The sequence below is a fragment of the Malaclemys terrapin genome, chromosome 20 (genome assembly GCF_027887155.1).
Source record: "Malaclemys terrapin pileata isolate rMalTer1 chromosome 20, rMalTer1.hap1, whole genome shotgun sequence".
In the NCBI taxonomy this organism is placed as follows: domain Eukaryota; kingdom Metazoa; phylum Chordata; order Testudines; family Emydidae; genus Malaclemys; species Malaclemys terrapin.
In genome coordinates, this window is record NC_071524.1 from 5693920 (window position 1) to 5707682 (window position 13763).

The following is a 13763-nucleotide window of genomic DNA, read 5'->3' on the forward strand; positions in this document are numbered from 1 at the left end:
TGGCCGCTGATTACGCGCAGCCAGACACCAGGGAGGTTAGAGGAGCACAGCAGGGCGTGGTGCGCATCAGAGAAGCTTTGAAAACGAGTTTTGTGACTGGCCAGGCTACTGTGTGAAACTTCTGTTTGTTTCTCCTTGATGAACCCTCCAACCCCCCCCCCGACCCGGTTCACTCTACTTCCCTGTAAACCAACCACCCCACCGCACCCTCCCCTCCCCTCCCGCTTGCAGAGGCAATAAAGTCATTGTTTTTTCACATTCATGCATTCTTTATTAGTTCCTTACAGAGGTAGGGGGATAATTGCCAAGGTAGCTGGGATGGGTGGGGGAGGAGGGATGGAAAAGGACACACTGCATTTTAAAACTTTAACTCTTATTGAAGCCCAGCCTTCTGATGCCTGGGCGATCATCTGGGGTGGAGTGACTGGGTGGACGGAGGCCCCCCCACCGTGTTCTTGGGCGTCTGGGTGAGGAGGCTATGGAACTTGGGGAGGAGGGCTGTTGGTTACACAGGGGCTGTAGCGGCGGTCTCTGCTCCTGCTGCCTTTCCTGCAACTCAACCATACGCTCGAGCATATCACTTTGATGCTCCAGCAGACGGAGCATTGCCTCTTGCCGTCTGTCTGCAAGCTGACGCCACCTATCGTCTTCAGCCCGCCACCTCTCCTCTCGTTCATGTTGGGCTTTTCTCATCTCCGACATTGACTGCCTCCACGCATTCTGCTGTGCTCTATCAGCGTGGGAGGACATCTGCAGCTCCGTGAACATCTCGTCCCTCGTCTTACGTTTTCTCTTTCTAATGTTCACGAGCCTCTGCGAAGGAGAAACATTTGCAGCTGGTGGAGGAGAAGGGAGAGGTGGTTAAAAAAGACACATTTTAGGGAACAATGGGTACACTCTTTCATTACAAGGTCGCATATTTCGGCTTGCAGGCAGCCATCGTAGGCCACAGTGTTTTGGCTTATTTAACCTTCTTAACATGCGGGAAAGGTTGCAAACAGCAGCGCATTTCCCATATCAAGGATGAATTGGGTTGTCCATTTAAAATGGGGTTTCAATGTAAAAGGAGGGGGCTGCGGTTTCCCGGTTAACATGCGGCACAAACACAAGTAAACCACCCCCCCCACACACACACACACGATTCTCTGGGATGATCACTTCACCCCTCCCCCCCACCGCGTGGTTAACAGCGGGGAACATTTCTGGTCCGAATAGCAGGAACGGGCGCCTCTGAATGTCCCCCTTAATAAAATCACCCCATTTCAACCAGGAGAGCTTTCTGGAGATGTCCCTGGAGGATTTCCGCTCCATCCCCATACACGTTAACAGACTTGCTTGCTTTTTTTTTGTAATGTTTACAAATATTTACAAAGTTACACTCACCAGAGGTCTCCTGTGTGCCCTGAGGGTCTTGGGTGAGTTCGGGGGTTACTGGTTCCAGGTCCAGTGTCACAAACATATCCTGGCTGTTGGGGAAACCGGTTTCTCCGCTTCCTTGCTGCTGTGAGCTACCTACAGTACCTCCATCGTCATCTTCCTCGTTCCCCGAACCGTCTTCCCTGTGTGTTTCTCCAGTGAGAGAGTCATAGCACACGGTTGGGGTAGTGGTGGCTGCACCCCCTAGGATCGCATGCAGCTCCGCGTAGTAGCGGCAAGTTTGCGGCTCTGCCCCGGACCTTCCGTTTGCTTCTCTGGCTTTGTGGTAGGCTTGCCGTAGCTCCTTAATTTTCACGCGGCACTGCTGTGTGTCCCTGTTATGGCCTCGGTCCTTCATGGCCTTGGAGATCTTTTCTAATACTTTTCCATTTCTTTTACTGCTATGGAGTTCAGCTATCACTGCTTCATCTCCCCATATGGCGAGCAGATCTCGTACCTCCCGTTCGGTCCATGCTGGAGCTCTTTTGCGATCCTGGGAGGACTCCATGACGGTTACCTGTGCTGATGAGCTCTGCGTGGTCACCTGTGCTCTCCACGCTGGGCAAACAGGAAATGAAATTCAAACCTTCGCGGGTCTTTTCCTGTCTACCTGGTCAGTGCATCTGAGTTGAGAGCGCTGTCCAGAGCGGTCACAATGAAGCACTGTGGGATAGCTCCCGGAGGCCAATAACATCGAATTCCGTCCACACTACCCCAATTCCGACCCGCAAAGGCCGGTTTTATCGCTAATCCCCTCGTCGGAGGTGGTGTAAAGAAACCGGTTTAAAGGGCCCTTTAAGTCGAAAGAAAGGGCCTCGTTGTGTGGACGTGTCCAGGCTTAATTCGGTTTAACGCTGCTAAAGTCGACCTAAACCCGTAGTGTAGACCAGGCCTTAGAGACTAACAAATTTATTAGAGCATAAGCTTTTGTGGGCTACAGCCTACTACATGGTCAGAGGCACAGCAAACGCGGGGAACTCACTCCGACAAGAGATGCCGTTCTGGGAGTGGGGTCATTGCCAAATAGAAAGGAACGAGCGATGTGAAATGTGACATGGGCGGGGCAGGGAGGGCGCTGGCTGCAGAGCCATGGGGCTGGATGCCATGTATGGTCCCAAACATGCTTCTCTGAGCTGTAAGTCTCACTCCTGGGAAGCTCCCTCACAATCCACCCCTTGGTTAGTCCTGATTCCTCCCCACCCCCATCTGCCATTGGTCCTTCAGCAATGATCCATCCCTACCCCGTCAGCTCCCCCAACAGCCCCTCTCAGCCCTCCCTCTGCAGCCTGCAGAGTCTTCACCCCCTGGACACCTTCCATGGCCACCCAGAACCCTAGTGCCTCTCAGGGACAGATCCTGTGCAGGGGGGAGTGAAAGGATGGATGCAAGGAGCCCAACCCCCACTACACCTCCCCCCACCTCCCCACCAGCTCAGGGGCCAGGCCCAACCACATTCCTGGAGCTCCCCGGAGCCCACAGCTGGATCCAGGCTAGTGGTGCCAGTCCCAGTAGCCACCTCCATCCTTAGCACTCTGTCCTTCACTCCAGCTGTGCTGGCAGGAATCACTCTCCTGTGGGATCGTGGAGTCCCTGACTGACCCCTGGCTAATGGGGTTATTCTGGTTTTTCTCCCCAGTCCACGTCACCCTGGATCCAGGTTGCAAACTCACTGTGTCTGCAGATGGCAGAATAGTCCAGCACAACCCCCCATCTCCAGGGCTGGCTGCCCCCTCTGGGGCCCTGATTGCTATGGGGAGGGAGGGGTTTGTGGCCAGGAGGGATCATGGTGGGGAGGGCGGGGTTTGCAGGTGGTACTGGGAAGTGGAGGTGGGGGACAGCCTACGCTGGGAGCTGGGGGTGCTGAGTGAGTTTGTGAGGGACAGAGTGAGACAGGAGAGGCTGGAGAGACCCCTTGATGGGGGGTTCTTGGCTCTGGGGAGATCTGGGGGGCGGTATCACCCCAGCAAGGCCGACACTGTGATCCAGAAGCTCTAGTTCAAATAGGAATTATTTTGGGGGTGATCTCTGGCCTGTGTTATACGGGGGCGGGAGGTCAAACTAGATGATCACAGTGGTTCCTTCTGGCCTTAGAATCTATTGATAAACCTGACAAAGGCTCTGATTCCACAATAAGAGTGTCCCCGGGGGAGTTACACTAGCAAAGCTAGAGCGGCTTAATTATAATGCCAAATTTCCTTGTATATAGAGAATCCCTGAGAAACCCAGCTCTTCCAATCAATGCTCTGCCTGTCCTTGTACACCCCGTGTCATTGTAGTATCTGAGCTTCTCACAGTCATTAATGGAGTTTATTCTCACACACTAACGAGAGGTAGGGAAGTTCCACCTCATTTTGCAGGTGGGGAAACTGAGGCAGAAAGAGAGCAAGACTAAGTGAGTGAGCTCAGGGCACACAGCAGTCTACAGCTGAGTCAGGGAATGAACTGATGACTTGTGATCTACACTAGCAACTAGATCGTCCTTCCTCCCCCCAGCCCTCCCAAAGCCTGGGTGACAATGACCAGTCTGTACCTTCCTGGAAGCCCAATGACCCTGCGCTATTTCAGCCAAAGAGGGGAAGAGCCTGGATGGAACAGGACTGGGAAACAGGGAAACCCTCAGAGACACAAGCTGGGAAATCTGCCGCAGGAGATTTAATTGATCTCACAGACAGTCCCACCCACTATTCCTACTGGGCTAGATCCTGCCTACCTTCCTCTGGCCCCAACCCCAGGGCACTCAGGACAGAATTAGACCCGTCTCCCCAGCCCTGCAGGGGGTATTAATGGAGCCAGATGCTGTGGGACTAGAAAGTGACCAGCTGATGCTCAGAAGAGGGAAGGGAGAGGAGAGTCAGCGTTGTGAGCAGCGGCTCCTGCTCAGCGACTTTCTGCACACCCAGTCCAGCTGCTTTGTGCAGGGTGGGAACCACAGGCTGAGCCGACAGCGCCATGAGCATCTGCAGAGCCTCCTGTGCAGACATCTCTTCCCCCACCCAGCAGTGAGCTCTCCCCAGGCCTGACCCCGAACTAGCAGCCCAACAGGGCGGGGGTGTATCAAACGTTATGTGAGATTGAAGAACCTACTCTCACAATGTTATTTTTGTCCTCCCATGGTAGCCTGCCTCTCTCGCTCTCTCTCCATTTAGTCTGCTCTTATGAGGTTTCTAGGGCAGTTTATTTTCATAGTCGTACATGTAAAGGCCAGAAGGGACCAATGGTTCCATCTAGTCAGTGCATCTGCACAGGTCAGGCCAAAGAGCCTCCCGCAGGGATCCCTGCATTGAGCTGCTAACTTTTGGCTGAGCTAGAGCCTGTCTGGTAGAAAGACGTCCCCTCTCGGTTTAACGACTTCAAGCCGGCTCCCATTTCTAAACACTACAGAGATACAGGCTCACCTGGGACTTAGACAAAAAAATGGAGACAGGACATGTGCAGACTGCAAAAAATCCTGCGGCAGCGAGCCTCAGAGCCTGGGTCAGCTGACTTGGGCTCATAGGGCTTATGCTACAGCACTAAAAATAGCATTTCTGCTTGGGCTGGAGCTTGAGCTCTGAAACCCAGCAAGGGGGGTGAGCTTCAGAGCCCAAGTTCACTGCACACACCCCCTGAGAGCAGTGCGCCCTGAAGGGGCACAGTTAGAACAAGCCTCCTGCAGGGGTCTGGCTGGGCTGGATTTGCTGCAGGGACCCACAGAGAGAGGCAGGGATCACAGGTGCCCAAAGGCCAGTTTCAGAGCCGGGGGCCCCAGGCCTGCCCCCATGGAGTCCTTTATGCCCAACACACTAAATGGGTCACTCCCAAGGGACTGGTCACAGGCTGGGGCCTGACCCAGCCCTTTCGATCTCCCCGGTAATGCCCCCAAAGTGTTGCACAGGCTGGGACAGGAGAGGGAGGTTGGGGGGAAGGATGCGAGGATGGGAATGGGCAGTGGATCGAGGGCAGGGGTGTAACAGCACTCAGTGTTGACCTGCAATGGGCCTCCCATGGGATGGGAAGAAGCAGGGCCGGCTCTAGGTTTTTTGCTGCCCCATGCACAAAAAATTTTGGCTGCCTCCCACCCCAGCCCTGGGTTCCCCCCCTGCCCCGCACCCTCCTGCTACCCCAGCCCTGGGTTCTCCCCCCACCCTCCCACACCCACTGCCGCCCCAGCGCTGGGCTCCCTCCTTTCCCCCCCCCCACTAGTGCCCTACCCCCACCCCCCTGCCGCCCCAGCCCTGGGCTCTCCCCCAACCTGCACCCTCCTGCCGCCCCAGCCCTGGGTCACTGGTAACTCGCTCCCAGGGCGGGTCATTCAGCAGGAATTTTGGATGTGCAAAGCACACAGACAGGATTGGTTCCCATATGGTTACAGAACTGCAGTAAAGTGGAACTGGAGGCTATCTGGATGCATATTATAAGACTGTCCTACATAAATGAGGAAACCTTGAGATGCCTTTATTATTCTTTTGTTCCACTCTTGTTGTTTCTATGGGGAATTTGCCAATGCAATATCACTATCTTCCTTTTAAACAAATAAAACTAAAAAAAAAAAAGGGGGGGGGGCAATGGCTGTTGAAAATAGCAATTCCAGTCCTAATAACCACTGGGAAGCATTTCTTGCTCAATTTTATCCTACTTTTTCTACAGCAAATTACAGTGGATCAGTATATTTGATTTGGGAGAAATGAAGTAACAGCTGCCCAAATTGAGCTTGAGCACTCCTGAATTTTGAGGGTGTTCAAATCTGGAAGGCAGGTGCTAGATTCCCTTTCTGAATATTAGCTAAATCTGGAAAGGAAAAGTCAATTTCTGCTTCTATGGCTCAGAAGTGTAAATCCTCCTACATGCCTGGTACTGTATCTAAAGCTGCCCAAACCCTCTAGCAGAGACTCCCCTCCCTTACTTTTCATTTTAAATTCTAGTGGGATCCATGTACCTCCCTTGCTAGGCTTCAGATAGAGAGGTGCACTGTCTATTTAGTCCACCCAATTCCTTCTTTGGGGGCAAGGTGAGGTCACACCAGTATCCCTAATCCAGTCTGGGGAAGACTTCTGAAGGGTATATCTGGGGCAAAGCCTTCTACTCCTTGGGCATTCTTGTCCCCCATTCACAGTGCCACCCCCTTCTAGCAGCCAGCTCCCCATCCAGGGCAAGCGCATGGGGTCTCAGCTTCCCCACTCCCTCCCCCTCCCTTTCTTGTGGTTAGCGGCCAAGGGAATGCTGGGAAATGTAGTCCTTTCCCTGCTCCAGGGCTGGCTCTATAGGCAGGGAGTTAGCCAAGGAACTACAGCTCCCAGGGTCCCGTGGGTTCTCAGCTCCCATGCTGGATCCCCAGCTGCCCCATGGCTCCGCTTCTGGAGCGTTGCGAGAGGGGAGGAAGTGAGTTTAAAAAAAAAAAAAAAGGATGGCCCGAATGCCACTCCCTGCAAATGTGCTGCCCCACGCACCTGCTTGTTTTGCTGGTGCCTAGAGTCGGCCCTGGCTGTTACACCCCTGCCCTCCATCCACTCCCCATCCCTGAGGCCTCCATTGCTCTGAAACTGTGCTTTGGGCAACTGTGATCCCTGCCTCTCTCCGTGGCTCCCTGCAGCAAATCCAGCCCAGCGAGACCCCTGCAAGAAGCATTGTTCCTTTGGGGCACAATGCTCTCAGGGAGGGTGTGCAGTGACCCCAGGCTCTGAAGCTCACTGCCCTTGCTGGGTTTCAGAGCCCAGGCTCCAGCCCAAGCAGGAATGTCTGTGTGACAGGTTGGACCCCGTGGGAAGTCACCTGATGTGCTGAGATACCACTGAGGCTAGGTCTACACTACGGGCGGGGTCGACCTAAGATACACAACTTCAGCTATGTGAATAGCGTAGCTGAAGTTGCGTATTTTAGGTCGACTTACCTGGCTGTAAGGATGGCGGCGAGTTGACCGCTGCTGCGCCGCCGTCCGCTTCCGCCTCTTGCCGCGGTGGATTTCTGGAGTTGATGGCAGAGCCATTGGGGATCGATTTTATCGTGTCTTCACTAGACGCAATAAGTCGATCCCCAATAGATCAATTGCTACCCGTCGATCTAGCGGGTAGTGAAGACGTGCCCTTAGTCTACCTGTGCTGCCAGCATGGGCCCCCTTTAACCTGTCTTGCTGAGCCAGGCTCTTAAAACCTCCTCTAACACACACACAGGCAGGGCCACACCTAGCTGCAGATCAGCTCTGGGAAGACTCAGCTTAAGGGACTTGCTCCAGCACTCAGATGTCCACCTCCCTTGGAGTACACACCCAAAGATATATTATATTCGCCTCTTCCCTCCTTCACTTTGACCCTGCACTGCAGTGTGTCCTGGGCATGGCCCCTTTCTGTCATGCATTGTGAAATCTGTCCGTAGATATCATAATTCCTATGGCTGGAGCGGAGCTGGGACTGGACAGCCTCCTCTCCCCAAATGCTGATGAGGTCCAGCAGCTTGGCATTGCTCCAAGCAGGGGATTGCCTGGTGTGTGGAGCAGGCATGGTCACCTGGAAAGATGCGCTGAAACCACTGAGAAACGCATCACTGAGAAAACAGGAAGGGGACTTTCAAAATTCCAAAGGAATTTACGGGGTGGGGATGACAGCTATTCACCTGAGGGCAAGGCAGTAGAGTTCAAACCGATGACCAGAGAGGCAAGAACAGGCATTGTGGGACACCTCCCAGAGGCCAATCACAGCGCTGTAATTGACCAGGGTACCTACGCTGGCACCGCGGCAATGTAGCGCCAGCGCAGAAAGCTGTACACCTCTCGTCGGGGTGTTTTTTTTAATAGCACTGCAACTGCGCACTAAGTGGCTTGGCAGTGTGTACACCTCGGGAGTTACAATGCAGAAAGCTGCTTTACTGCACAGAAACTTGCCAGTGTAGACAAGGCCTAAAAAAATAAAACAAAGCACGCAAACTAAGCTTAATACACAAAAGAAACTGGTTACATGTGAGTTCTCACCCTAAAAGTGGTTCTAATAATTTTCTTCACAGGCCAGACGCCATTCCAGCCCGGCCCCAGTTCTTTCCCCCTGTTCAGTCTTAATTGTTTCCAGCAGTCACCTTGGGTGGGGTAGCCGGGGAGAACTCTGGACCAGGATTACCTCACTACCCACCCTTATATAGGATTTGCATAAAGCAGGAGTCCTTTGTGTCCTAGTTTGACCCCCCCTTCCCGCACAGTGGAAAGTTACAAGTCCCAGGTAATGTTTTAGTATCAGGTGACGAGACCACCTGACGCTGTAGGGCCCTTGCAGCCATTCTTCACAGGCCGACCCACAGGTTCACAGGAAGACTAAACTCCATTACAGTCCATTGTCCTTGTTCATGGGCCATCCGTCCTGTCTGGATCTTCCATCGTTGTACCTGAAGTGTTGGCAGTGGGCATCACCCAAAGTTGAAATACAAATACATAGTCAATATTCCTAATTTCTGATACAGAAATGACACCTGCATACAAATAGGATAATCGCATTCAGTAAATCATAACCTTTCCTATGATATCTCACATGAGCCATCTTGCATAAAGCATATCTCAGTTACGTCATATTCATGTCATAAGCATATTTTCATAAAGAATATGGAATGACACATCACAATCTGCATGGCTATTTTTAGCACTGTAGCTTAAGCCTCATGAGCCTGAGTCAGCTGACCCAGGCTCTGAGACTCGCTGCTGCAGGATTTTTTGCAGTCTGCATGTGCCCTGTCTCCCTTCTTTTGTGTAAGCGGGGGAATGGTCCCACTATTGTGGGCAACTTTCCTGGCTTCTGCACTATCCCGGTGAAGTGGGCTAGCGAAAGGATCTGTGTCCTCACTCCCACTTCCTTTACCCAGATGCCTTGCCCTTGAGGACTCCCCTTCCACTCTCCTGTCTGGCAGAGTCCTCGTAAACCCTGACAAGGCTGGGCCCAGGATTCCTAGGGGGCTCAACCCCCAACCCTGCTGTGGTCACCTAGGACAGTGGCTAGAGTGTCCCCGCTCCGGGGTACTCTCTCTGCACTGGGCACCTCCCTGACCCACTGATCATTACATACAATTTAAAGCAAATACAAGTTGTTTAGTATCAGAGGGGTAGCCGTGTTAGTCTGGATCTGTAAAAAGCAACAGAGAGTCCTGTGGCACCTTTAAGACTAACAGATGTATTGGAGCATAAGCTTTCGTCTGACGAAGTGGGCATTCACCCACGAAAGCTTATGCTCCAATACATCTGTAAGTCTTAAAGGTGCCACGGGACTCTCTGTTGCTTTTTACAAGTTGTTTAATTAACAATTAATTTAAAAAAAAAAAGAATACGGAAAAATGGGAAAGGTTAAAGGAAAACACATCACCCCACTCTGTGGCAGGAAACATCACAAACAGTGTCTCCGGAACGTCAGGGCAGTTCACAGTCTGTTCCTTGTAGGTCCCAGGCTCCTTCTCAGGCCCTGGCTGTTCTGCAGGGATGCAGCACATTGGACACTTGCTCTGATGGTGGCCACACATCTCCAGGCTTTGGGTGGTGGGACCCTTCTTCCCAGTGTCAGTCAGGTTAAGATCCCCTCCCAGTCTGGCCTGCAAGGACCCTTGTCTGGGAGTGTCTTTCTGCGCTGGGCCCTTTGCCCAGAATCCCCCCTTGGCTGGCCCCAGTTGCTCACCACACCTGGCTCTGCGGCTGCAGCTCTGCTCCCAGCACAGGATCTGCTCTGCAGGCTGCTTCTGTGACTCTGCTCCCAACTCTGACCTGCTTCCTGGACTGCTTTTCTGGCCTCTCTGGCTGGAACAGCTCTGCTCCCCAGCTCAGCTTGGGCCCCTGGTTTCTCCTTAGCTCGGCCCCACTCTGCCTGACCCAGGCAATTCCAGGTCACACGGAGGACGAGGACGGGACCCACCCTGGCCTCCTGACTCCCTGATTATCCTGCCCACCCTGTCAATCAGGCTGACCTGGAGCAATGGCCTCCCCCCATTCTTTTAGTACTGGGAGCTAGTCAACCAAAACACCCCCACTGAATGTTAGTAAGGTAGGGTGATAGGGTGACCAGATCGGGGGGGGGGGCACACAAAAAAAAAAAAAGCCGAGTGCTGCCTGCTGCCAGCGGAGCAAAAAAAAACCGCTGGCAGAGCGAAATATCAGGACAAATTGCATCCCGACCAGAGATCGGTCAGGACGCAGGACAAACAGCTATAAATCGGGACGGTCCCGATTTTATTGGGACATCTGGTCACCCTATAGTAAGGGGACAACTGTCCGCTTACATTTGTCTAAGTCCCAGGTGAGCCTGTATCTCTGTAGTGTTTAGAAACGTGAGCCGGTTTGGAGTCATTAAACCGAGAGGGGACGTCTTTCTACCAGATATGCTCTCATAGAATCATAGAATCATAGAATATCAGGGATGGAAGGGACCTCAAGAGGTCATCTAGTCCAACCCCCTGCTCAAAGCAGGACCAATCCTCAACTAAATCATCCCAGCCAGGGCTTTGTCAAGCCGGGCCTTAAAAACCTCCAAGGAAGGAGACTCCACCACCTCCCGAGGTAATGCATTCCAGTGTTTCACCACCCTCCTAGTGAAATAGTTTTTCCTGATATCCAACCTGGACCTCCCCCACTGCTCTAGCTCAGCCAGAAGTGAGCAGCTCAATGCAGGGATCCCTGGGGGAGGCTCTCTGGCCTGGGCTGTGCGGATGCTGTGACTAGATGGTCCCATTGGTCACTTCTGGCCTTTAAATGTACGACTATGAAAATAAACTGCCCTGGAAACCTCATGAGAACAGACTAAATGGAGAGAGAGAGAATGAGGCAGGTTAGTGTGTGAGGATAAAAATAGCAGTGTGTGAGCGGGTTATTCAATCCCACATCACAGTGTGTGATACGCCCCGACCTCACTGGGCTGCTAGCTCAGGGTCAGGCCTGGGGAGAGCTCACTGCTGGGCGAGGGAAGAGGTATTTGCACAGGGGACTCTGCAGCTGCTCAGGGTGCTGTCGGCTCATCCTGTGGTTTCCTCCCTGCGCAGCTGCATGGAGCAGCTGGACTGTTTTTTCAGAGAGTCACTGAGCAGGAGCCACTATTCATGGCACCAACTCTCCTCTCCCTTCCCTCTTCCGAGCAACAGCCGGTCACTCTCTAGTCCCGCAGCATCTGGCTCCATCGATACCCCCTTCAGGGCTGGGGAGACGGGTGTAATTCAGCCATGCCTGCCATGGGATTTGTGCCGGGGAAGGGAGGCTGGATCTAGTCCAGAAGGAATAGAGGGTGAGACTGTCTGTGAGATCAATTAAATCCCCTGGGGCAGATTTTCCAGCTTGTGTTTCTGACATTTTCCCTGTTTCCCAGTCCTGTCCCATCCAGGCTTTGGCTGACATAACCCAGGGTCATTGGCCTTCCAGGCAGGTACAAGGCTGGTCATCGTCACCCAGGCTTTGGGAGGGCTGGGGGCTGAAGGGAGGAAGGATAATATAGTTGCTAGGGCAGTGGATTGGGGATCACAAGCCATTGGCTCAATGTCTAACTCAGTTGTTGACTCCTGTGAGCGCTGGGCTCAGTCACTTAGTCTATCTGTGCCTCAGTTTCCCCGTCTGTGAAATGAGGATGAACCTCCCTACCTCTCGGGAGTGTGTGAGGATAAAACCCATTAATGATTGCAACAGGCTCAGATACTCCAGTGACATGGGGTACACAAGGACAGAAAGAGCATTGATGGGAGGAGCTGTTTATCCCATGGCTTTGCTATACATGGGGAAATTTACAAGTATAATTAAACTGTTACAGCTTTGCTGGTATAACATCCATGGGGACACTCTTATTGTGGAATCAGAGCTTTTGTCAGGTGTATTCATAGATTCTAAGGCCAGAAGGGATCACTGTGATCACATAGTCTGACCTCCTGTATAACACAGGCCAGAGAACTGCCCCCAAATAACTCCAGTTTGAACTAGAGCTTCTCTTTTAGAAAAAACTTCCATGCTTAATTTAAAAACTGCCAGTGATGAAGAATCCACCACAGCCCTTGGTAAGTTTTTCCCATGGTTAATTATCCTCACTGTTGAAAATTTATGACTTATAGTTTGTATTTCTTCCAAAACAAGATAAGATAAACCAGAAAAAGGCTCTTATACCAGACCCAGGTGTGCACAGGGACTTACACAGGTAAAACTGGAGTGGTATAAATTCACCCCTTAGCTGATACCACTTAACATCCCAGGAGGCATTATAGTGGCAAGAGTTGTGTGTTTTATGGAGGTAAATGCTGTGTCCAGTCCAGCTGTTTTGGGAACATGTCAGGGTGCCCACAGCTTTCACACAGCTGCCTCTGTTGCCTCAGCACAAAATGATAAATGTTCACCCTGCAGGGAAGGTTTGGGCAGCTGAGAACTTGCCTGGCCGCTCGGCGTCTGCACAATGTGGTTGTGTCAGAGAAGCTTTATCACAAAATTCCCATCACAACTGGCACTGATCGCCCTTGATTGCAGTCTCACCCGCGGGCCAAGGACAGAATGGGACGTGGGGATGCAGCCCCTCGTACTCCTACAGCTGGTCTCACACACAGATTCAGCACATGCACAATTGGCATAAGCACTTCTGGCCAAACCTTCCAAAATGGCCATTGATTTTGGAAGCCCAACTTGGGGCACCTTAAGGAGTGACAGACAGACTGCACTGAGCCCCCCACCCCCCCAGCTGGAAATCAGCCCCTTTAAGGTGGCTTAAATGGTGCACCCAAAATCTCTAATTGTTTTTGAAAGTCTTGGTCTCTGTGCTTATCTATCTATCAAGCTCCATATATATCCTCTATCAGTCTGTCTATCCACATACATAACTGATAGATCCTTGGGGGCAACAGTTTTAGGAAGAAATCACTGGAGACACAGAGAGCTGTAAACCTTGGCGCAGCCATTTATTGCCACACACTGAACTAACCAAAAACCAGCCAAAACTGGCTGGGCTATCCCCTAATAATCTAACTCAGTTGCCATAGCTATCTATCTATCTATGGATCTATCTATATCTCTCTCTCTATTGCAGGCTCTGTGCAGCTGACTCCTTTCAAGTCTCTTTTAAAGCACTAGCCTAGAGAAGACCCCTGGTCATTTCTTTACTATATGGAGCCATCTCTCTGCTCCTTTCAGGGTCTGTGCAGTGAGGCAGCTGTGGGGTCTGTGCAGCAGGAGGAACTCACTCTGCAGATGCTCTTGCTTCACATATCTCTTTCTGGAGCTCTGGCTCGGGTGGGGTGAGGTGAGTTCCTCTTCTTCATATCCTGCTATGCACTGTTCATGATCCCATCATCGACCTCCCCTTCACCCTCCCATGGTGGGGATTTCCCCTGTTCTTCTTCATTGTCTGAGCTGCAAGCAGTGCATGGCTGCAATCCAAGGGTGCCAGCAGGTCAGA

General features: G+C 52.2%; 1 protein-coding gene across 1 annotated transcript; it reads right to left on the reverse strand.

Annotated features, from left to right (window-relative positions):
• Positions 1-267: 267 nt before the first annotated feature.
• LOC128826715 (mediator of RNA polymerase II transcription subunit 15-like) lies at positions 268-1588 on the reverse strand. Its single transcript, XM_054010153.1, has 2 exons — positions 1384-1588; positions 268-836 (listed from the first exon to the last, which is right to left on the reverse strand). The coding sequence occupies exons 1-2, from the start codon at positions 1457-1459 to the stop codon at positions 367-369; spliced, it is 546 nt and encodes a 181-aa protein (XP_053866128.1). The 5' UTR covers positions 1460-1588; the 3' UTR covers positions 268-366.
• Between the last annotated feature and the right edge of the window lie 12175 nt (positions 1589-13763).

Excerpts from the sequence above, each read along its gene's own strand:
- LOC128826715 (XM_054010153.1), bottom strand. The coding sequence starts at position 1,459 with ATGTTTGTGACACTGGACCTGGAACCAGTAACCCCCGAACTCACCCAA. Across the intron at positions 837-1,383 it reads GGGCACACAGGAGACCTCTG|CTGCAAATGTTTCTCCTTCG; the intron begins GTGAGTGTAACT and ends CTCCTCCACCAG.